Below are 25,357 nucleotides of genomic sequence, written 5' to 3'. Positions count from 1 at the left end.
GCCAACCTTTCAACGACAGAATAAACATAAAATGCAGGTCTGGCGCCTGACTTCCACAGTGTGATCCAGCAGCAGCACCTGCTGTTCAAAGGGAGCACTGCTGCTTTATAGAAATGCAATAGATAATTTCTTATATCTGGATATATATTCCAAAAGCATCTATACAGTTTAACCTGTTTGAATGGATGAGGCACAGGCTTCTAAATTGCTTTTAACATTCAGAAATGCCATTCTAAGTGTCCTTTGCAGCAAAGGCAGGTATATAACAGTGATAGACTTTCTGCAATATACTCCATAATACTTAATAATGTCAAGAGCTATATTTACTGGAAAAAGTCTGTTTAGAGGTCTTACTATTTTATTTGTGGAAAAATATTTTTTCCAGAAACTCACATCTTCTTTGCAGTAGTAAATGGTTTGGTAAATTAGAAAGCTGTTACACTGATTTCAGTGAAGGAGAAAATAAAGCAGTGAGCCACTTGAGGTTGCAGAAGTGTGAATCAGCTTGCATTAGTAAATCATAAAATTCTTGGGTAAATGAGAAAAGAAAAACAATTTTTTTATCCACATGTAAGTCCATTTATATAATTTGTCCTTTCCTCTTTCTCCATTTCTCTCCCCTCTTGCCTGGTGCTGGTAATTCATGCATTTCCAGTGCATGCTGGTTTCCTGTGTCTTTGAGCTGTGCCCAGCATGTGGGATCCCAAAGGGGCAGCAACTGATGCTGCCTTGGCAGTGCCAAGAGATGCCCCACAGGAAGGCACTTTCTCCAGGCAACAACCTTAAATGACCAAACTCACTCCTTCCTCCTCATCCCCATGCACGACCCTGAGCATCTCTCACAAGGCCCCCGTGTGCAGGTGCCATCTCTCTCCCCTCCAGCCTTACGACATGGCACGAGGCCTCTTGCTTGTGGAGTTTATGGAAGGAGCAGCCTGAGTCACTCAGCACTAACCTACATCTTAAGCCTTTCCTCCAGGCTGGATGTGCGACTTTTTCTAGTTCTGCCTGAGTGATTAAAAAATTGTCAGCCTGCTGCTCACAGCATCTCCTGGGTTTGTCCAGAAAGCAGGTGGGTTTTTCTGGGTGTCTCTCATTGGGCAGATACAATGTCTTACAAAAGCAGGCTCTGGGTTTCATTACCCTACGGTCATTATGAATGACAGAATCACAGAATGGTTTGGTTGGAAGGGACCTTAAAGATCATGTAGTTCCAACCCCGCTGCCACAGGCAGGGACACCTTCCTCTTCCAATAGATCAGGTTGCTCAAAGCCTCATCCAACCTGGTCTTCAACACTTCCAGGGACGGGGCATCCACAGCTCCTGTGGGCAACCTGTTCCAGTGTTTCACCACCCTCATTGTAGAAAATTTCTTCCTTAGATCTAGTCATAATCTACCCTTTTTCAGTTTAAAGACATTGCCCATTATGAAGTTCAAAACATCTAAGAGTAAAGGAATTTCATCACTTACCTCAATGGATTTAGAAATAATACATTCTGCCAAGCAGAGTCTACCACTGTCATTAACACAATTAATTAATAATGGAAGTAGGAATACACAGCGTGCAGGCAGCCCCATCCAGCAGAAGCCCTCACCTGGAGACATGATGGGGTCCCTGGGTGTTGCACCATCTCACTGCGACACAGAGGGGCGGGCTTGGCTGTGCCTGGTGCTCTGCTCAGGCAGCGCTGGGTACGGGCTGAACTGGGGGAGTGCGGCTTTCCATGTAGGACATTGAGCTGAAGTCAAGCAGCATTATCCAGCAAGGGGAGGCACCGATTTGGACACACGGCAGTCAGGACCAGAGTGTGGTTAGGTGTGAAAGAAATCAATCTATTACAGAAGTTGGGAGATGGAGGCAAGTGTAATTTTTAGAACGTGACATCTAACTTCAAGTTGACTGATGAGAAGACAGCATCTACCATGAGTTTATGAACTGTGCCATCAGACCCCAGTCGCACCGCAGTCAGAGTGGGGACTCCTTCACAGGGAGCGGGTGACTGCCCCGTGGCCGAGGTGGGCACAGCTGGACCCCATGGCACCGGCACCACAAACTAGCTTGGGCAAAAAAAGAGGACAGAGAAAAATTACTACGAAGATGGCACTTTGAGTGAGCTCGTATCTGCTGCCCGGTTTTCTATTGTGAGACTATGAGAGGGTTTAACGTGGAAAGGAAGAATAATTACAATTTCACTGCGGCAAAGGAGAGTAAAAAGATATCAAAGACACCTAATGAGAGATGTAGACAGAACTTCTAATGAACCCTTGTGAAGCACGCAAGACTGCAGTCAATATTTGCACCACTGATGCAAGAAAGTACAGAAGAGAGGTTCTGGATACTTATTATTGTGAGAGAAACAAAAACATCCCCTGTAGCTGTCTGTGCATTCGGAATGAGTTAAAACTCCACCACTCCCCCTTGTAAAGAAGAAGGAAAACTTAATGCGAGCACATGTCTGAGCTCTTACTGCTGTTCAAGACCTACAGTGGACTTTTGAATGGGTGGTAAGTCTTAAAATATAGTGTTAGCAGAGGATTTGTAGTGACATTGATGAAATTTCTAAAATTGCCAAATCATTTAGCAATTTCATACAGCATTTTGTAGATCACTTTGAAATATCTCTTACTTTATTAAAAATTACAAAATGTGCAGTTCAGATAAGCCACCTGGACAATGTTCAAAGAGCGGACCCTGTACAGCACTAATGTTTCTAGAGGATATAGGACACCCCTTGCAATTCAGAGCACACAAGGCAGAACAGGAGTGTTTTCTTACAAGAACAGCACTCTGTAATCAGAGGGAAAAAAAATGAGTGTGTAACAGAGTCCCTACAAATAATTCTCATATTATAACTGACCTTCTGGTCCTAGTTTTAGCTGGGACAGTTAGCTCTCTTTTTAACAGCTAGAAGAGCTCCGTGTTTTGGTTTTACTCAGAGGCTCGCTCTGAGAAGAATGCTGATAGCAAGTTGACGTTTGAGACTCCAAGGACTTTTCAGCGTGCCGGAGTGCAGAAACACGGCGGGATAAGGCGGGGAGCACAGCTGGGACAAGGGGGACACGATTCCCTTTGTGATTTGTGGTGGAACTTAAGATTGAGGGCCAAACTGGCCAATTAGTATTCCATATCATGCAGCGTCATGCCCAGTATAAAAGGGAGGGTCAGCCAGACAGAAGGGCTTTTGCTCTTTTGCGCTTGCTGCGCTTTTGCTCTATTGTTTTTCTTTCTTTTTCTCTCTCTCCCAGTACTCCACTCTCGGAGTACTCTCTCTCTCTCCTCTGCCCCTCTCTATTTTGGGGGCCTCGCGTTCGTCCGGGATTGCAGCTTCGGGACGGACGGGCTTCGCATACGAGGGGGTTGTGAGCACCTACACAGTGTATTAAATCTGTATTAAATTGTTCTTATCTCAACCCACGGGTTTCCCATTTATCCTTTAATTCTCCCCCTCACTCCTCGGGGTGGGGGAGGGGGAGGTGACGGCTGTGTGTGGGGGTTCAGCCTAACCCACGACACCTTCATCTTTAGGAATTTTCCCAAGCATATTCTGTGCTTAGAACCTGAAAGAAGTTAACAAGTCGAAGGACAAACAGGTCCATTACAGTGGTTACTGATACAGACAAATCTCTTGCAGGACTTTAGCAGACCACCTTCTAGGCAGCTACTCTGCGAATTCCAATAAACTTTCTGAAATTGGACTAGTTGCAACTTGTTACCTCGTTGGAGGCTAGCTTTGTAATTAGTGTTCCTTATCAAAAGATTCCTGGAACAGTTTAGAATGTGTCTAATAGAGGATACAGGTAACAGACTGCGAAGGAACCAATTTGCTCTAGTTCTAGACTGAACTGGTGGTGGGGACACACTTCTGAATAAAAGAAAATACATTCAAGTCCCTCAAGTAATCTAATCCTTACAGAATAGAACGGAATAGTTCCATTGGAAGGGACCCACAGTGATCATCTAGTCCAACTGCGATGCACCGTTGGGATGATCTAGCACTAGTTTGTACAGTGAACTCTAGATCTAAAAGGTGGCACACAGACAGAATAAGCAGAAAGTACTTAAGCAAATTAATTTCCCCTAAAATGAACTGTCAGTATCTTTCTACTGTAGTGGTATCCTGCTCACCAGAAACAGTTAATAAAATCAATACAGAGGAGCCGATTTTAGTCTTGTAATTCCAGTTTTTGAAGAGTAACATATAGAAAATAATGAGGCAGATTCTGCTACTTTCACTAGCATTTGCTCTGCAAAGCATTGTTTACTTCAGTTATTTTTAACGGTTTATGCAATTACCCAGCTATAGATTGTAAGAGGATCACTGCTGAGCAGATAGCACTCGCTGAATAGTCAGTTTTCCCCCTTTTATAACCAGCATAAATAGTCACTATTTAAGCTGGTTCTTTCTATTTGAGCTGAATCATCCAAAAAAAGAGATAGACCTGCACTGTACAATATTCTTAGAGAATTTCTGTTTCAAGAACTAATGAAAGGAACACTTTTTTGTTGCAGAAACAATTTTAATAAGGTCAAAGTGTACAAAACAATACCAGAAACAAATGGTAAATAACAGAAGATTTAAAGAGTAATTACGGCCTCACTGGAAAATGTGTACTACATACCTCATTACTCATTTGAAAGATAATTGGGACTTTCTTTTTTTTAAACAAGTTTTATAATTGTCCCTCCTACATGCTTATTTTGTTCATTCTACTGCTGCCTCAAATGCAGGAGTTGCATGTTTCAGATGAGCCTGCAGCTAGAAAGGTTTAACTTATCTTTATTGATTCAATTAACACACTTTTTATCAAAAATTTAAGTTTTTATTTTCTTTTAAAGCCTACTTGCAAGTAATGTTTTATAGACAATATTCTACAACCCAGCTTTGGTAGTGGTTGATATAACATTTTAAAGAATATTTGCTATTCACACAATTTGCATTAGATTCTTAAAATGCCACGACTGAAACAAAAGTTACTTTGTACAAACAGATAGCCAAAGAGGCTAAAAAGATATTTTAGAACAATCATTGAAAGCCTTTACTGTATCATGGTCACTTCAAGCGTTGTAAAGCAGTTTTCTACAATCTTCAGCTTTTCCTCAGAAAGCAGGTTTTCTTGCTTCAATTGCCCATAAGAGCTTCTAAGGACCTGAGTCTCCCCAAAGTTTTTATCTCCTGCATTTCAAGTAGAGTGATCTTAGAGTGGAGCTTTGAAATTTTTTGCCAAAGGTGATCTCTGTCTATGTCTTGTTTGCAGTATGAATGCTCAGTTTGTAATACTTCATTTCCCCCATATGCATTCATATGCAGAGATTCATCTGTTTCTGTCTCCTCCGTGTCAAGGAACTCTTGCTCAATAGGCAGGAAAGAACTATTTGCTATTTCAGGCCCTTCTGGGCTCTCAGCTGGCACAATGATAGCAATGACAGATTCTTCACTTCCACTGAACTGTTCAATAGTTGTGTGACTGTACTCAGTAAAACTGCGTTTTCACTTGTTGGCTGTACTTCAACAGAACAGCCTACAACGTGAGAGTTAGGATTTTCAATTGCAGAGTCAGTAATTGAACCTAAAGCATTTTGCAGTTTCAGAGATGAATTCAAGTAGTCAGGGTCTGTAAATTGCAAGACTGTAGCTGTACAACCTACTGGATCCTCTAAAGAAGTATGAACACTGGCAAGCTTCCACGCTCTGGACTGCTGCTGCCATTAAAACAGGATTAAGTTGATATATATGCTGCTTAGATGAATCATCAAGAATAACGCTGTCTGCCTGAAAGTCGTCTCTGTTTTGAAGTTGCAGGTTTTGAATTTGTAAAGGGTTTACTCAATGCAGCAAGGCAAACTACTTCTGCTTTTTCATCTGCATTTTCTGCAATTACAGGATTTTTCTTTGGTTGTACAAGGTTCAAGTGATACAGATTCCTTCTCTGACTCTACATTTCTAGTTTTTTTCTTCCAGGTCTTCTCTCTTTGTGTCTTGCGGGTGGTTCTGAGAAGAGTCTTTTTCCTGGAGAAAAAAAAAAACCCACAAATCTAATCACCTTGTAACTAAGAAATCACTTAAGATAAAAAAAATGGACAAATCTAATTCTATAGCCTAGTACTGCGTAACTAGTAGTTCAGGTGAGCACCATTTAAAAATTACATCAGAGACCTGAAAATTCATGTAAATATCTTCCACAACTTTGCTTCAGGTTGGAAATGTTAAGATACTATTTTAAAGCTCTAGGGGTAATAATACTTTTTTTTTTTTTTTTTCAAACTCTAAGGAACTTTATCCATTTATACAAGTCATCATAACCCTTAAAAAACTTGAAGTGGCTAGACAAATTAGCCAAAGACCGGCTAGCATGTTCTATTACCACCTGAAACATTGTATTAAAATATATGTGTATTAAATACACACAGTAGAAGATTTTTGCATTAAGGATGCAACAAAGTTTTCTAGCCAGTCATGGTAAATTTTTAGTCATGCGGTCCACCCCGAAAGAGAATTTAATAACAAAAAAGATTATGAATCCAGACTTGCAGAAAAGTGAAACATATTCATGCACACACAGGCAGATTTTAAACAAGCAATTCAATTCTGACAACTAAACCTTCACAATTCATAAAAATGGAGAACTTTTTTTTTTTTGAATGGATGGAAATTTTAACAGAAGGATAAAATTTAACAGGACTTTAAACAGAAGTTGTTACTGAAAGAAGGACAATTTGCAGCTTACCCTTTTAAGCCGCCTTCTTTTCCCCTCCTGCATATAAGCTACATCACCACATTATTAGATATAAGATCAGTATCCACACAAGATTTTTGATGTCAGTCAGTAAAACAAAATATACTGAGTGTCTCATTTTTTTCTAGTAGGCTTGACTGTGAAGAGATCAAGCTGCAGAACTTATACTCATGTTAGGCCTGTGGACTGAAAATAAAACCAAAACCCAGAACAAGAATCAACTTTAACTTTGCTACCTAAATGCAGGCAGGAAAAAAAAAAAAACCACAAACAAAAGGGGTGTGGGAAGAAGAGGCCAGGCTGAAAAAAAATGTATTATTATGGAAAAGGTAATTTCAAAGTGTATGTCCATGTACATATGTAGCCTGAAGTATCCTAAATATATTATACTTTGCAATCTGATTTTATATGAACTTCGGTGTTCAAGGACTGAAAAATGTATACAAAAATACAATTCATTTGGTTACCTTTATCTTTTCAAAGGTGATACTTAACATCGCATCAATCTTGCAGATTTTGAGAGAGTGAAGTATTTCCCTTTCTCTGTTCTATCAGCAGCTGAAAAAAGGCCTTCTCAGGCTAAATCTTTTAACTAGACAAACCTCTTAGGAAATAAATTATGGAAACATCTCCCAATCCTTTCCTATCAAAGTTGCCACTAAGCTTGAAGGAAAGGCACCAAAACATCTCTCTTGATTGAGCTGCTTGAAGACCTTTACTTTCATTGAAAAGCTTCCTTGTCCATCTGTCCCCGTCCCCACATTCTTACGACAGTCTTCAAAATAAAAATCCTTGTAACATATGTACAATGGTTACTGATATTGAAATGCAGGTAACTAACATTTCTTGTGAGACGCAAACATTCTTTATTCGGAAGAAATAATTAAATCATTAAGCATTTCTGGTAAGATATCCTTCACTTGCTTCGTAATACATAAAGCAAGGCGGTGGTGAACAACACACAAACATTGCAACTCTTCCCTCTGTTGCCGCCCTCAGTTTTCCAAACCAAGGGTTTACAGATAAGTGTTGAAAGGCAGCCTGGGACTTTAGCTTCCGATTCCTCTGTATTAACTTGGGAACAGAATAAGAAAGGATTCTCTCCCAGAACAAGGACAGCTGTTTCCATGTGTTTGTGACTATTCAGTCTATGTAGAAATCTCGGTTTTGGGGTAATTACAGAACCAGTGGCCAAGTCAATGAATATGTTGATTTGCTGAGGTGATCACTGACAGGATACGTGTAGATCTTAAGAAAGCACAGCTAGAAGTGTGAGATTAAAGAAAATAATGCCGGAGAGAGAAGCAAGATCCAGGCAAGCAAGGTCACAGTATGACAGATATCAAGAACTGACATCTCTTTTCTTTCGATAGCAGGGGAAGCAATGGATAAACTGAAAGGAAGCACAGAATATTCTTTTCCCAAACGGGATAAATTTATCTGGGATTTCCCATACATATTGCTAATGCAAAAATAATTCAGAGAACCTCTTGGTATGTTCTTGGCAACACCACCTACACCTTTGTAGAACTGGTCTACAATCACATGCAAAATCTGCAAAACAAGAGGGAATGAAGAGATGGGGAAAAGCTGACTTTTTTGGGGGGGTAGGAAATCACATACTTTATCTGCAATTGCAGAAAAGCACAGAGCAGCAAAATTCGGTCCCAAAGGTAGGGCTCCCTGTTACAATGACAGCACAGGGAAGTGAGGGATATATTGAAGCAGGATGGAGGGGGCTGGAAGGAAAGATATTTACTGCTAAGTTACCACTGCCATAAATTGCGAGATTTTCTACTTTTATATTTGAGGCATTCAACAAGATTGCTTTTCACCCTACAGAGTCAAAAGCAGTCTGGGCAACACTTGCAGCTATCCAAGAAGACCAAGAACTTTACTACTAAAAGGAAATTATTTTGCAAAATTAATTATCTACATATTTCAGTTTCAGCAATTTAGCCTTTAAAGTAATTCCAGTCTTTCCATTTCTCCCACTTCCAATATGATGATCCAGAGGAAGACAGCTATGGGCCAGAAGAGAATTAGCATAGCTTTGATCGAGACTAGGTGCCTGCATAGCGCAGTATTTCTATGTAACCAATAGTACCACTCTGTGAAAGACAAGAATGAACAGCCTTTGTGGCATATCTTAGCAGCCTGCACTCCTGAACTCTTAGGTGTTAGAGAGGTTAGGGACAGGAAAGAGAAATGCGTCATTTGAAACTAATACATTCCAAAGCCAGTATTTAAGTACAGTTAATAAAAGTCCTTAAAAGACCATTGAAATATTAATTAAGAGTAATTGCATAGGAAAAAATATTTAGAATCATAATATTCTCACAGGAAATTTATTTTCCTATGGGAAATTTTCTATAGGAAATGTTTTCTGCAATTTCCAGTTAAAAAAGCCAAAGTGTGGGAAGTTGTTCTTCCTTTACATTAAGGAATTGCATATTTATTTTGCGTGAGTCCTGTTGACAAAGTATTTTGATGGACAGGAATTCTATTTTTAAAATAAAATATGAATATATCACAGATAATTAGAACACCTGCATTACATAAATAGTTGGTCAGCTCTGTATTACAATAAAAAGAAGATAAGAATGCATTACCTCATCATCTGGGGAAGCGAAAATCGTTGGTACAGCAGTATGTTTCAGGTATCGTATGCCCCATCGCACATCAAGGGAATCGGGGGTAAAGTGATCACTGCAGAGCAGCTGGTGCTTACTTGGAGTCCAGGCATCTCGTTTCATGTTCCGCAACCATTTCTCAAGTCTCTCTTTATCATGAAGAGGAAATCTTTTTTAAAGCAGTTGAAAGAACACACAAAAACACAGAGAAAAAACTGTTATTTTCTTTTCTTTCTTCTTTTTAAATAAAGAACAGCTCATTGCTCCCTACAAGGCAGTCTTTCCTTACAAAAAAATTAAAATAATACTTTAAAAAAATTTCAATTAGGAAATGCTAATCAGGATGTCACTTAATTGTTAATCCAATTATTATCCAAATTATTTCTAGTTGGATATTTGCTCCAGGGTTCAGCAGCAGAATTTCTATTGATTTCTGCTGGCCAAGTGTTTCAGAACCCACGCCAATATGTTTAAAAGGCGTGATCCTGCAACACTTGCTCAGAAAGTAGCTCTGCTGAAGCCCAATGAAGTACTCCGATTCATTTAAAAAAAGTTAGGTCCGGTCCTCATATTAGAAATAGTGGAGCTTTTTGTCTTACTAGACAGAACTAGTAATAAAAACTTTGTTACTGTTTTTTGTTTAACAGAGTATCTCTTAATATATGTCATACTTCGGATTATCCAACAACTTGGAAATGCGAGTATTTCCAGTGCAGGACTTAAACTTTGTTCAAAAAGTAAATACAAACAAACACGAAGCATTTCTACGCTTTGTGTTTCAGCCATTAAGCCTTCTTACAGTCTTGAGAACCCACGTAATATTACATAATCCATAAGTAACTTTTCAACCATTTAATCTACTTGAAAAGGAAATGAGTATACACATTCATAGAAAAAATTAAATCAATTTTGAAAACATACGCAAACGGTCAGACAAATTACGTGGGAAAGAGAACTAAATTAAAAGAAGTGGGTGAAGATACATAATTCACTTAATGAATTGCAATATACAAATTAAAGTTAAATTAAAGGCTCATTATGATGCATGTACAGTCAAGCAGTTATGGTAATGGCAACACGACCATTCAGACCACTCTTGGTTCTCGCCTCTTACCAGACAGACATCAGGGAATCTGTGATGTGCTTACAAATTTCTCTGGTGCACATCACGTTTCTTCCAACTCTAGCATATAATCACGTATGATATACATAAACTGTAACTTGAATTCTGAGCACTGCTAAATGACCACTGTTAAGAAAGCAATATTCTTTAGAATCATGAGTAATAATAACACACACAAAAAATATCTATGCTTTTAGGTATATGAAACTTGAAGAGACAGATTCATGTGGTCATTAAACAGGACCTGATCGTAACTGCAGGATGTACAAAAGTATTAGCAGCTGGCAGTATGACGGACAACAGAAACATCCAGGCATGAACAAGTGCCTACAGTCTCTTTACTAGAACCATTTTGGTTTATTCCCTAAACAGAAATGGAGCATTCCTAACTCCATTTCTCTTTCCTTAGCTCTTTTTTCCTTTTAATTAATGATCAGTTATTTTGGTAACATTTATTACCCTATGTTAATGGCACTTCAACGCACAAAAAATTTGGATCTGCAGTGAGGCATTCCCACACAACAGAAGCTGAGGAGAGAGTGTGGAGCACCCCAGCATCACCTGGATGCTATGAAATCACCTGGATGCTATGAAAGGCACCTGTCAGTAGGGCTACTTCTCAGCAAACCCGAGATCCCATCCTCAAAACCCCTGAAGCTGCAGGTTTCCTCCAAAAACCACAAATGGCAATGACTCGCTCATGCAGTGTTCCAAAACTGCAAACTTAGCTGATTTTGAGAGAAAGATACTTGAGATTCACAAGATAAATGTGCATGTCTTCACCCCTTCCCCAATCTTTTGAATTTGTTGCCATTTAAGTTTTGAAGTTACCAAAGAAACAACAAGCTTTTGATGCATCTGGCTCTGAGCATCTGCAGGAATGCAAGGAATAACGTTGGCGAGAACATAATAACTTCCCAAGGACGGGTTAGGGGTCAGCCTTTTCAATCCTGCCTACTTAGACTGCCTACACTCAACAGCAGCATTACATATATTATGTAGCATGCAGCATGAGTAACAGCCTGGGATGTTACTACATAGGTCCAAAGAAGGTTCTCAGTAACAGGATGGCTTCTTTCAACTGAAGGTCAAGTCGACAATCACACCCTCTCCAGGAAGGCCTTAAGAACATTTTCTTCCACTGCTGTTACCCTTGCAACACTGCACTCACTGCCTTTCCCACAGTCAGCCAGCTTCAGAAGGGAAACAAAACAATCTACGGTGAGAGACAATGTCTGATAGCAAAATTCATTATTTTAGCTTAAGGGCAACTTTGTCAAAACCTGCTTCTGCTTCAATACCCCCTTACTCATCAACAGAATGTGTTCTGTGATGTAAATGAGACACAAAAACAGAAAATGGAAAGAGGAAGCGGACAGAATATATTCAGGAGCTGCCACCGCTGCCCAAGTCAGAGAGGAGAGGAAAAAAACAAGAAGGGCAGTAAGGTTAGCTGAGATTAGGTCACAGCTGAAAAGTTCAGAAGGGGCTCAGACTCAAAACCACAGAGCAGCAGAGGACTTCTCAGGGTGGTAAAAGGCAAGGCAATAAAACTTGCAATTCGTATCAGTAGCAGTTGCTAATGTAGGGCAAGAGATCTCTGTAAATCAAATGTCAGCACCCCTTCCTCAGGACCATGATACTTGTAATGCAGTACAGTTGGGTTGCTAGATAAAACAGTTGTGTTTTTGGAAACATCTTGATACTGATGACACACATTTGAATATAAATACATATCAGCACTCAACATGTTTTGATCATCCATGTGGCACTCGCATTCCCCAAAGCAACATAAATAATTTATTTCCTCTCATTTTCAAGATTGTTTTGATGAATCACATATTAAGAGACATGCTGGGAAAATAGAGCTTGCCTTTAACCTGAACTAAAATCTCTTTCAAAGCAGTATCCCTGTGGGTCTTCCTACATAGGCTTCCTGATCTTGGAATAGCAATGACTACTCAGCCATTGAAACAAACTGACAACTTAGTTTGAGGTATAAATTTTACCAAAACAGATTTCAATGCTAGTTGTGAAATATATTCATTTTTTTTCTTAAATGCTACAAAATTCCTTCCATTGACAAACTTACCTTATTTTTATTCAACCGAAATACATCAATATTTAGTTACCTGCACTGTGCTCCTCTCAGGGTTGAGAAACACTGCTTTAACTCACCACTCTGGGAATCAACAGCCACGTAATGCAATAGTACAGAGGTTACTGCGGGCCTGGGATGGCGACTAACCAACCAGGTGGCCGGATAGCACTGTGCAGCCACCATAAACTGCTTTTTGGCAACAAAGCCAGTTAGCTTCCAGCTAGCGCAGCTGCCTCCAACAAACCAGCAATGCTTCTGTTCGCAGCGTAGGCATAATAATAATAATGCCAGTGGGAATATTTTATTTTAAAGAATCAATATATATTTACTTTTCTACTCTCTCAGGCCCTCTGCTCAGCTTGTGAGCTGCCAGATGGAGCATACTCAGCTCCTTCAGCCAATGCCTCCACTAAAGCCTGCCCTGCTCCAACACTCCTTCCACAAAGGCAGCCACGCTTGAAAAAAAACGGGGTAACCGGTGCTGCTTAGCTCTAACGGCTAAACAGCCTCACGGGTATAAGCGCAAATTTTATTTTTCAGTCGAATCTCTTCGGTTTCACTCCATGAATGCTCTGCACCTATTCAAGAGCATTACAGTACACTGCTGTACCTGTAGCTCCCCTAAGCAAGCACCGTCCGTCTTCACGGGAGGTGACTGAATACTCTGCCCACCGACCCTTTTCCCTACTCCTTCCCCTTCCTCTTTCCCCTGAGATGAAAGCGTTATTTCCATCCAGCCTCTCGGGACCAGGCAGGGTTCAAAGGCGACGACCAGCGCCTAAAGTTAGTTCCTCGGCCCTTTGCCTCCTTCTCCTGGGCTCCTGAGAGGCCGCTACGGGCCGGGCCTCGCCTCACTCGGAGCTGGCCCCTTTAGCGCTCGCCATCCGCGGGGCCGGCCCTCACCCAGCCCCTACCCCCCTCCGCAGCCACTCACGGGTAGAAGCTCAGCTTCCGCTGGTCCCTGGCGCTTTGGCCCCCGCGGTTCTTGCAGTAGGACGCGGCGCAGTACCGCGGCATAGCGGAGCGGCGCGGCGCGGAACCATCGGCGCAGCGGGCGGGAGCTCCGGGGACAGCAGCCGCCAGGCAGGCCCGCCCGCCGCGCCGCGCGCGCGCGCGCGCGGCACGGCACGGCACGGCAGGAAGCCCCACCCGCGAGCACTGTGTCACGTGGGCCCGCGCGGCCAATGGCGCAGCGCTTCGTGTAGGAACCGCCGTCGGGGCGTGGGGGGAAGGTCTGCGCGAGCGCTGGCGGCAGCGGCGCGCGGGGCGCTGAGGGGCAGCGGCGGCGGCCGGCGAGGGCTGAGGTGAGGGGTGCAGCGGGGACGGCGCTTTCCCCCGGCGGGGAGAGGGACGGCAGCGAAGCGCCTGGGCCGCTGCGGAAGGGCTTGGGGAAGGCGGAGGGGTGCTGAGGTAGCTGGAGGGAAGGCGGCCGGCCAGGGTCTGGCGAGGTTAGGGGGCGCTGGGGCGGCTGGAGGGAGGAGGGTCTGGGGACGGTGTGGGGAACGGGGGGGCGCTGGGACTTGGCCTGGTGGATTTATTTGCCTTTTGGGCCCCTCTGGGCCCTCACTTGTCGCTGGGCCTATCCACTGTGGTCTTTCCAAAGCCTGCCCGACTTGGAGGTGGGACCGCGTCGCTTCGTGTCGCTGGTAGCTTCTGCCGATCTCTGGCTCGGCCTCGCTCTGTGGTATGGCTCTAGCGAGGCTCCTTAGCGGTGTGGCTGGGGAGGACGATGCCAGGGAAAGCTCTGTTTCGTTTCCCGGTTTTCCAGAGCAAGATTCAGGAGCGTTCTCCTGGATTTGTTTTCCGGTCAGTTTAGGAAAGGCCAACAAAAGTACAAGCCCCGGAGTTGGATAGGCTTTCCTGTAGCTGGTTGTGGACTAGGAAACTTGCTTATTCATCCGGTTAGTCGTGATATGAGAACCAATGGAAAACTTTTGGTAACTTTCCTACTATTAATAAATCGTTTGCAAAAATAATTATATGACATCAGAATCCACTGGACAGTGCATCGGAATTCATGTAATCAAAGCAATAGTGAAGCTGTGGATTTCCTGAGTATGTGCGACTTCGTGAATATAAGCATTTACCTCAGATCTTTGCTAATTACTTTCAAAGAGGGATAGAATAGGGCATTCGCATTGCAATATGGAAGTAGCTCCTTATGTTCTATATGTGACAGGTTTTGTTCCGGGTACCTCATCCTTAACATCACTTCATCTTGCAGCTATTGATAAATGTTGATGAACCGACAAAGAGCTGATTGAGTGTTATCACCTCTCTAATACTTTTGATAAATGTTAGACAGCTGAATAGTGGTTGAGATCTGTAACTTCTTATCCAACAGAGTTAAATAGTTTATCTGTGTTAATAAAATCTCTAACTTTATTGTTAGATGTACGCAAATAAAATGTAGTTCTTAATAATTGTTAGGAGGAACTGTTTTTTGGCATGAGCTTAATGTTAAGAAGTATACAGAACTTAATGAATTCTGGAATGTATTTTAAGCAACTACTGGAAAGTGAAACTTACCTGTCCCTTTTCGATTAGGAAACTGAGAGAGAAGAGACATAAGCAGGGCAAGTGTTTAAAAGAGACTTCATTTTGAAAGTGATTTTAAAAATAGTTAGGAATGGCAGGGCAGAGGTCAGGCATTTAACATCTTAGTTAACAGCAGCAGTGCTAACATGCTGACAGCGTATAAAATAGATATTTCTAAAAGTAAATTCAATAGTTGATGATAGTGTCTAAATATAAGACTTACTATGTCTTTGATAACTGTATAAGTTTAAAGCGTTGCTTATATTGGAGTTTCGTTTGTATTTTGTTTTCATTTACCTTTCGCTTTAGTCTTACATTTGAATTCCGTTGAGTTGTTCATTAAATGTCTACATTATTTTAAAAATAGTGAAACTTCAGTTCTTTTTTTTTTTAAATATGCTTCAGAAATCCAGATAAAACTAGAGGCAGTATGGCATAGAACTGCATTACAGAAATTCTAATGTAAAACTGTAGAAAAAGGAAAACTTAGATGTAATTCATTATCAAGAATAACAGAAGCTGAGGTTAGGCAGAGCAGAAAACTTTTAAGGAGTGACGTGATGCTGTCAGGCTCTGATGAGAGAGGCTTGGGAGTTATAAAAGAAGGTTTGACTCTTAATGAAGGACATAAATGACTAGCTTTTTTCAGTGTTTAGTAATAGAAGCAGGGAAGTTAGCCTTTAGAGAATGCAGCAAGTGATTATATAAACACAAAGCAAATGTGGGGAAATGAAGTAAAATAAAAACAATCTCACATGTGAGATGAAGACATGAATCTGTATCTGTAAAGCACAAACAGGAAGAAAGCCCAAAAAGTATGGAAGGATGTACATGTATGTAGTTCTTAGTCCCTGAGTGGCAAAATTTCAGGTTGGTGAACCAATGAGAGAAAATATGTGGAAATGCCTTGGAAAAGCTTGTACTAAAAATATGTCTGGTATCACGCAAGAAGACTAGTGAAAAGAACTGTCCATTTGGTATCTAAGTACACTGATCAAAATACGGTTTGTTTCAACTGCTGCTCCTTATCACTTGATACCATGCAGGCTGCTAGCCAAATAAATGCTTAAGAGGGCACGGGTGCATTAATCTTATGAGCTTTTTGCTCTTGCCTCACAACGTTCATTTTAGCCCCCTGACTTACTTATTAGAAATGGTGTTTTCCATTTTTGGTGCTTGGGTATTAATTTTCTTTAGAGGGTATGGACTTTCTATTAAAGGCTTAATTGTCTTATGTACCTGATATTCAAAGGTTTTGAACTCTGCGTGACAAACGTTTGGGCCTCATACTGTCAAAAAGTATTCTAACTTTAATGGTACTTAGGCTGTAAGGTTAGTTTATTCAGCTTTCAGGAGAGTGATACCGTTTGTCTCTTTGAGTTGTACTTACAGTACACTCAAATTGGTGTGAGCTGCTGAGGGGAACATGTTACTTCGAATGTGTTCAGGGCCTTGTACATCATGCTGGTTAGGTGACAGCTGGCATTCTGCCTTTGAACGTTCACGTTTTTGTACTCTGTGTTTTAAGTATAATATGCACAGGCATTGGAAAATCATTTCATCTGTTCTGGTAGGAAAAGCTCACCCTGTCCTTTGTAAAAATCATGAAGGATCATGTGGCTACATGGACCTGATTTTTCTTGCCACTTATTTATGCCACAGCTTTTTCCCTGAGTTCTAGTATCAGCTTGTTTTAGTATCTAACTCTTTGACAAATGCATAACTGAAAAAAGCTTACGTCTTTTAATTATTGTTGAAGCAACTTGTCTTGCGTAGAAGACTCTTTTGAGTTCAGTTCAGACATTTAGAGTTTCATATGTATACCTTTATGTGCAGTGGTATTTATCAGATGAATTCTTTGGTATCAAAGATAATGTAGGTGCTTTTATTTACAGTACAGTCTAATAAGAAAGTAAGCTAAGCCCAGCCCATGGTAAAGGGAAATGTGCCCTACTTGACTGAACTCTGTACTCTAAATGTTTTACTCTTTTATCATGTTCACCTTAGGTCAGTTAAGTCCTGAAGCTGAGCCTGAGTGTCAAACAGTCTTGTCTTCCTGCACCTCACAGTCAATCTCTAGACCAGTTGTGTTTTCAGGCTCTTATTGTTGCTCAAGCGAATCAGTGAATTGATCTTCCAGTACTGGGTGGGTTTTGCAAGCTGCGCTGAATTTAGAGCTGCTGTGTTTATGGTCCTAGAACTCAAGGATTAGTTTAAAGCTAGGACAGGTATGCCAGCATGAACTGTTTGATGCAGTGAAATGTATTGTATATTTGCTTCAGCTGCTCTGTGGGAGAATGTACAATTAAGGATAGGCGTAAAACAAAGGAACACTGAAGTGTGCTTGTGATGCATGTGAAATGTAAATTTGCAGTATTTTCATTTACATGTTCTGTGATTATGAAACTAGGGGAATGGGGTTTGACATGTGTGAAACAACGTGCTTACGTGTCTGTCACTGAGTGACTCCTGAAACATACAGCTCTTCCTCTTTCAGCTTATAGTTGTACCTTTAAGTCGTGGAACCTGAAATAACTTGTTCTTCAAGTATATTTCTTTTTCTTTCTAGGAACCAGCAAAATGGCTACTACACAATCTGTCTTCATATTTGCTCTCTGTATTTTAATGATAACTGAATTAATACTGGCTACAGAGAGCTATTATGATATCTTGGGAGTTCCAAAAAATGCATCTGACCGCCAGATCAAGAAAGCATTTCACAAGCTGGCTATGAAATATCACCCAGACAAAAATAAGAGTCCTGGTGCAGAAGCAAAATTTAGAGAAATTGCTGAAGGTAATATATACTAACCTTAGCCTTAATAATTTGATACATGGCTTATATCTGTGAGCAGATGGGGTAACTTAAGTATAACCTGTTTTTACTGAATAAGACCTAAAGATTTTTTTTTTCTTAATTCTACTCCTGTGGTGTCAAATGTCCAGTATCGATATCTGACTTGTTTCTGTGTCCTTGCACATAGACAGGCCTTTTACACAGTTTATGCATTCCTGCTTATTAGGCTTTTTGGATTATGCCTCTTGTCACAAAAAATACTTGGCAGTAGGAAAACTTTAGCCCTAGGAAGTCAATTCTTATCTTACAATCTGTCTGATAAGATCCAGCTCAGGATCACTAGGGCTTCAAGGGAGACTTAACAGCAACCTTCCAGTAACTATGGGGAGATTATCAAAACAATGCGGCAGGGTGCTTCAGTGATTTCATGGTGGAAGTACAAGAGACAGCAGGTGCAAGAGCTTCAGGGTGGTTATAAGAAAAAACTCTCTTTCACCTGGAGGATAGGCCAGTGTTGGAATAGGTTGCTTAGAGAGGCTGTGCAGTGTCTAATCTTGGAGATTTTTCAGGAATAAGTGGATAAAGCCCTGAGTAACACAGTCTGATCTCATAACTGACCCTACTTTGAGCAGGAGGTTAGAGTAGAGACCTTCTGAGGTTGCTTCCAACCTGGTTTGTCCTGTGATCTTAGGAATACACCATTCATAAGTGTTTTGTGATAAAGTGTAATGGTAGAAGTGAATAATCAAGAACAGAAAAAGGCTTACTGAAAAATATGTTACGACTTCTTCTCCCTATAGACTCTGTTATAACAGCCATCTATTTGTGTAGTTCCCCTAAGCTAATAAGATTTCTGGATTTTACCTTGTCTGCAGAATAGTTCTTTTAAAGAAAGGCAGTTACTAATATAATGAAAAGGAGGGACAGTCTTGCTAGATACTTACTGCAGTTGTTAGCACCTATTGCAGGAGGAACTGAGAACTCTTAAGTAGGTGTTGGAGTACATAGAATAGTTGCAAGCCTTTGACAGATGAGAAAATGGAAGTGTTTAAAATACTTCCTGTTATCCAAATAGGTGTATTACCTGTCAAGAGTTTCTGCTTTAGAAACTTACAGTAGCTGTAGTTGTGGACCGAAGATCAGATGGAAACCTAATTCCGTTTCAGGTATATCCAATCACAAAATGCTGGTTTATTGTTGAACTTTTGGAAAAACTGAGAATTTGGACATAGGGGAAATTCATTCTCTTTATCTCCTTGATGTTTATCTTGATGCTTAGTTGTAACTGGGGTGTAACGAGAACTGGCTGGCTGGCAAGTAGTTTTGCAGACACGTTTCACAGTGTTTCTGTGATAGGAATGCAGCAGGCACTTCATTTTGTTAGGTAGAGCTCCTAACTCATCCTGTCTCCTTCAGTCTTTCTGATTGCCATGTGTCATTGCTATTTTCTTTCAAATATAAACACTAATCTTTATTGCTAGTTAAACTGTGTTGTATTATGTGAATTTATATATTCTGTCCTCATAGTATAGCTGTATTTGTTGTTATAAATAAATAACTTTATTTTGAAACAGCTTATTTCAGATTGGAGAAAGTTAAATGTCAAGCTTGATTGGGCTTGTGTGTCGAATGGAAGTCTTGCTTGAAATTTGTCCTGTTGAGGGAGTGGGAGAAAGCTGTTCTCTGTATTTGAATATGGTTTTCTTTTTTTTTTTCTTTTTTTCTTTTCTTTTTTTAAAATGGTAATGTAAATAAACTTTTTTTTTTTTAACGAAAATAGCATATGAAACATTATCAGATGAGAATAAACGAAGAGAATATGATCAGTTTGGCCGTCATGGAGGACAAGGAAATAATGGAAGCCCGTTTGATCAGTCATTTAATTTCAACTTTGACGATCTGTTCAAAGACTTCGACCTCTTTAGTCAAAACTCACGGTCCAAAAAGCACTTTGAAAATCACTTTCGAAGTCATCGGGAAGCTCACAATCGGCAAAGACGTTCTTTCCAAGAGTTCTCCTTTGGAGGTGGACTGTTTGATGATGTGTTTGAAAATATGGAAAAAATGTTTTCGTTCAGTGACTTTGAAAACGCACACAGACATGCGGTGCGAACTGATACCAGGTTTCATGGATCCAGCAAGCACTGTAGGACTGTCACTCAGAGGCGAGGAAACATGGTCACCACGTATACAGACTGTTCTGGACAGTAATTTTTCCTTCCTTTTCATCTCTTTTCTTCTTCTTTCACCATCTTCATAATCCTTCTTGGTTTTGTGCTCATATGGAAAAAATTCTTTGAACTGTTTGTTCTAAAAAACACTTAACTGCTATAAAGAAATTGTAGATGAAACTAATCTTCAGGATAGAAACAACATGCGTTTGGGAAGTAGATGTCTCAGTAGCTACTTAGAATGAGAGAGAATAATCTCGTGTGACAGAAGAAATCTTATGTATTTCTCTTTAGTAGACACTTTCCATAAATTTGAACTTCAACACAAGATATATTTTTTAATTTCCAAAATATGATATAATTTTTTCATATATGTCAATTCAGGACTGTTTGAGTTACTGGTGCATGTATTGCAGCAGAGGAGACACTTTAATTTTGAAGTGCTGCTTTTTTTTAATCTTGTCTTTCCAAGTTTTCACTTGCAGTTTTTACCTGATATGGACTTACGTGCAAATTGGATAACTTACAGAAAATAGCAACAGAAATATGTCTTACCCAAATCTTTGTTACTCTGTCCAGCATGCGAATGTATCAATAATAAAACACTTTTTGAAGTTGGAAAATAACAAGAGGGAATATGTTAAGTTGTGCTTCGCCTAGGAGAGCGATGTAGGAATTACTTTTATTTCCAAATAGCCTTTCATTGACCTGAAAAGATTTTAGGATTTGAATAACCTTTGAGTGACTTAAGAGATATTCATGTAAGTAAGTTTGTGTGCACACAAGGTCTTTTGGTTTTGTTTTTTTTTTTTCTTCCAAAATACAAGTATCCCTTTAACAAGGTTTGGAAGAGTATGCTGAAAACACTCTTGTTTTATGCTTCTTATATTACCACATGTGCAATGTAGTTTCCATAGCTCTGTTTATTGAACTTAAATACTCCTCTGTGCTCTCGTGAACTTAAGCAAGGTAAGCTTGCCTACAGATTCCTAGTGTTTCTGGAAGGGTCTAAAGAAAAAATAGATAGGTTGTTTTTAGATTGACAGATTTATTACCTGTCAGCAGGAATTTTTCAGTGTTGTGATTTGAAAGGTAAATTCTTAGCATAAAAACAGAGTAAAACTGAAAATGACAATTGTATTCATCTAATGCCTTGTGGTGCTGGAATCGGATAGTAAGGACAGTACTAATGGGTATCGATTTCAGCACCATGGAAATCCATAACCAGTCTGAAATATTTAAAATTAAAAAAACCCAAGCAAACAAAAAACCCTGAATGTTTAAACTGATGTCGATTCAAAAATTCTGTTATTATTTCTTAACTAATAATACAGGTTTAGCATATTAAATTGTTTAAGATGCCATCACCTACATATTGCTGTCCCTTTAGATTTGTGAAATAAGAATTTACCTTTCAGATTGATTGCATGAGCAAAGTGAGCATTTTAAACAGCAGTGTTCTAAATAGGCTTTAAGTTCTTAAAATCTTTCTCAAAAGAGATTTAACCCTTGGCTTCTCGGATTGGTATTGAAAGCTGCCTATTTGCTAAGTAACTTTAACCTTCCCCTTGAGGGTATGTATTATTGCTTGTTCAGTTTTCATTCACTAAATACTTGGAATGGATTATTGCATTGTATTAAGTGCTTTTCCTTTTCCATGTTCTTCTTTATTTATTAATAGACTAATACCTCATATATGGTCTTTATAAAAAGCCAGTAATTTGTGCAACATTATTGAAATGTGCAATATTCTTACAGTAGGGCAAGTGCTGGAGTGAGTGTGTTTGTTATTTCCACCTTTTTTTCTGTGTAAATAGAGATTTTTAGTTTCTTCTGTATAATTAATATATGATTCAACCAAAAGTTGTAATTCATGTAGAGTTCTGCATTTTTTTTCTTTAATGTACACCATCAGTCCTGTGCATGAATCAGATTATCTGCCCGATTTATATCATGTGGATGCCGAAGTGAACAAATCATTAACTTAAAGTGCTGAATTACCTTCACAAATATGAAGTGCTTTTAGAAGACGCTTCTGTTTGCATTTGAGGAGAATTGTTCACACTGGTAAGGGTTTGGAAGGATGCGGTGTTTAGTATTCAACATAAGAGAGTATTAGTAAATGTCCTTTAGGGGTGCTGACTGCTGGAACTTAGAGGTGGGAGGTAACTGTAGAATAGAAGCAGGATACAAAGGTAAGATGTTAATGCCTTTCTTAGTCTACTGAATATTTTCTTCATTTAAAAAAACAACAAAAAAAAAACCCTTAGGTGTGGGAGAAGGAGTATTTAAAGTTTGCATTAGAACCAAACCATTGACTTCTCCAAAGGTAGTTTTCTCCAGTTGTGAATTTGGGTCCATTGGCTAATTCTGAATTAGAGGAATAAACGCTAAAATGAGCACTGTAAATTGTAGGAAACACAGCCACCCCCAAAATTTAAGTTGGTTTTAAGTGTCTGTATGAGTTCACCGTCTTTCAGGATAAGCTTTTAGGTGAAAATCAAGAGTCCTTGGCTGCTTCTAGGTTAGCTTTCCCTCTTTAAGGATGTTCCAGACTTCATTCATACAAAGTGTACTTGTTTTCCTTAACTCTTCAAAGAATGAAATGGATCGTAACATAGGATTGCTAGTTTTCTAGCTGATAGTACCTTAAAAAGATTTCTGCCTAGTCTATTGTCATCTTCTTCCATCTTAGTTCTCTTAATTACTTGTCATAGGAAAACCAACACATACTTCCTGTTATTCCTATGGCTTCTCCAAGTGACCTTTCTGCTTGTTTTGGTTGTTGATCCAAGGTAAAATCCAAAGGAGATCTTGTCATTAGTATTGCAGTCTAGTGAATTGTTGTCCATATGACTTTCTTTGGTGGCTATGCTTCGAGTAGACATTAGCTGAGGAAGCTCAGGCAGGCTTTCCTAAGCCGGCAGTCTTCAGTTCCATGGCTATCAGAACACAAGCTTGCAAAACATGTTGTGCTTCTCACTTATTCGAAGCTCTTGCACATTCTTTTCCTATTTATAGTGGTTGCCTCATGGCAGGCTCTCCAGCGGAAGTCCTGGTATAACCTTGTGACACCCCCGACTTCAGAAGTTTCTTAAGTGCCAACTTATCTCCATATGTTGTGAAAAGACACAGTAAAACCTGTTTCTTTGTTGTGTGAGGGTGAAAAATACAACTCTCAACAATTTTTTGAAAGGCAATTTATGCATATGTTACTCCAAATGGTTGTGTTTCTAAAACTTTACAAAAAATAGGGGTGGTTTTCATGTTTGTTTTTTTTTCCCATTATACTTTTGAAACACAATATCTAGTGGAGATGAAAGTACTGTAAACTTAATTAGACTTCCATTACATTAAACATGAGAAAATTGTGTGTGAAGTTGTGGGTTTTTTTTGTTCTTTCCCCCCCTTCCCCTTCAAGATGTAAATGGAAGCCAGACTCAGTTGGGATATGTGGCACTTGGATTTTATGGAATGTTTTGACCGCTACGTTTTCCCTGAATGGGGTGACAGGGTTGGCAGGGAGGAGGGGGTGGAGTTGAAAGAGATTTACCTAATTTTACCTGGTCTGTTTTTCTCGGAGATGTCGAGAGTCACTTGGAGTTTAGGCACTGAGCCTGTAAACCAAGCAGACAAAAAAGCCTGTGCAAAAGGGCCTTTTTCTGAGAGGCAGAAGGCCGCTGCCTTGGGAGCTCCTGGGTCTCTGCCTGTGCTCTGACCACCCCGCTGAGGTGGGAGAGCGGTGTGACCAACGCTAATGGGCCTGGATTGCCCTGAAAAGTGCAGATTCTGAAGCCAGGGTCAGGATGCTGCCATGCTGATTGCAATGTTGACTCCAAGACTCTGCTTGAAAGTTCTTGTTTCCTCCGTCTTAGACAGTGGAGGGTATAAAAGTTTCAGGATTCAGTATGTCTCATTGGGCCATTCCTCGTTAGAACTGTCTTCACTGGAACCTAAGCACATTGGCCATTTTAACAATGCAAACCCAAATTTTGAGGACTAAATGTGTTGGGAGACAATGGAGGAACGGTGTTGGATTTTTAGGCTGAGGGGTGTGGGGTTTTTTAATAAGTTGAAAACTCCCATCAGGACTGCCTGTTGGACTTGAAACAAAAGCCTTGTGTAGAGTACCTTGACTGTGCTGTGTACGGGGCTCATTTTGGAATAAAATGGTGTTCAGAAGATCACTTGGCTCTGGTGGTGGTTGAGGCTGCCTGGTCTGCGCTCGGGTGGCGATTCATGCAGCCGTGCTGCCCACTGTGGTGGTCTGGGCACCTGTTTCTGCAGGGACTGGACAGAGACCAGCTTTGCAGAGGCCACTTAGCAGTTGTGATATCAATTGACTGTCAGTCACTCCTAGCATGTCTGAATCAATTCCAGGTTAAGGCTGTTAATGGGAACCATCCTTGGTTCTAGTTGGTTTAAAAAAGTTTATATGGGGCGTGTTACCTGTTAAGCAGTGGGGTTTGATTCAACAGTGTTTATTGTACCGACTGCAGTAACACTGAAGTTAAATGGTTGTTACTGCTTGTGTTATTCCTCCTGTGGTTGCAGTTGCATGGAAAGACGCTGTGGAGGAGCTCAGGTCGTTAAAGGTAACTGCAGTGTTCTGCCAAGGCTTCGAGGCACTAAGTGGAGATGCAGGATCATCTTTTCCAAGCAGTTGTTCTGGGACAGTCCTCCGAGGAGTGAATATACATCTAGTATCAACATACATATTCACTGTGTTTTTTATTCTAGAGGGGAAGGCAAAGTTTTTTTTTAAATTTATTTATTTTGACTCGTGTTGAGAGTCTGACTTGTGTGTCTCTCTAGGTTGGCAAAAACTGACTGCACTTCTTAAAGGTATCCTTGAGGAGAAAGAGGGAGATGCTTGACCCATCTTTGCTCCGCCTGACACCCATTCTCCAGCCATAAGCAGCTAGGAAGGGGTGCTGATGGTAATCTTAGTCAGTGGTGCCAGTGTCTGGCTGCTGGGGGGTGCGAGCCTGACCTTGGAGCTGTCTGCTCTAGTGGAGATACATGGAAACTCTCCAAGTTAGCCAAGTGCACAGCATGGGATTTTGTTCTGGTTTTCTGCTTTTATTCTGTCTGTGGGAGGACAAATGATACCCCATCTTGCATAAAGCTAGACAGGTGCTGACAGATGATATCTTACATAAAATCTGCTGATATAAATCTAACCTACAAATGTTTTTGAAAAAAAAAAATTGACCTCACAGAATGAGTTTACCTCTGATCAGCACCTTGCATGATA

At 40.3% G+C, this 25,357-nt stretch overlaps 2 protein-coding genes across 2 annotated transcripts; one reads left to right on the top strand and one right to left on the bottom strand.

Moving 5' to 3' along the window:
* Positions 1–4,584: 4,584 nt before the first annotated feature.
* On the bottom strand, positions 4,585–13,656 carry THAP5 (THAP domain containing 5). The gene is given in 9 exon segments (XM_086610300.1): positions 4,585–5,131; positions 5,134–5,463; positions 5,466–5,679; positions 5,681–5,821; positions 5,823–5,900; positions 5,902–5,952; positions 5,954–6,010; positions 9,350–9,539; positions 13,529–13,656. Coding segments are annotated over 9 exon segments (1,236 nt in total). The 5' UTR covers positions 13,612–13,656; the 3' UTR covers positions 4,585–5,039.
* A 209-nt stretch (positions 13,657–13,865) lies between these two features.
* On the top strand, positions 13,866–21,450 carry DNAJB9 (DnaJ heat shock protein family (Hsp40) member B9). The gene is made up of 3 exons (XM_086609973.1): positions 13,866–13,898; positions 17,702–17,929; positions 19,710–21,450. The coding sequence occupies exons 2-3, from the start codon at positions 17,713–17,715 to the stop codon at positions 20,138–20,140; spliced, it is 648 nt and encodes a 215-aa protein (XP_086466099.1). The 5' UTR covers positions 13,866–13,898; positions 17,702–17,712; the 3' UTR covers positions 20,141–21,450.
* Positions 21,451–25,357: the final 3,907 nt, after the last annotated feature.

This window comes from Tauraco erythrolophus, chromosome 4 (genome assembly GCF_009769465.1).
Source record: "Tauraco erythrolophus isolate bTauEry1 chromosome 4, bTauEry1.pri, whole genome shotgun sequence".
Classification (NCBI taxonomy): domain Eukaryota; kingdom Metazoa; phylum Chordata; class Aves; order Musophagiformes; family Musophagidae; genus Tauraco; species Tauraco erythrolophus.
Note: the sequence above shows the minus strand (reverse complement) of the source record. Positions and strands in the feature narration are given on the sequence as shown.

Coding starts and splice junctions, on each gene's coding strand:
- DNAJB9 (XM_086609973.1), top strand. CDS start 17,713: ATGGCTACTACACAATCTGTCTTCATATTTGCTCTCTGTATTTTAATG. Junction 17,930..19,709: donor ATTTAGAGAAATTGCTGAAG/GTAATATATACT, acceptor TAACGAAAATAG/CATATGAAACATTATCAGAT.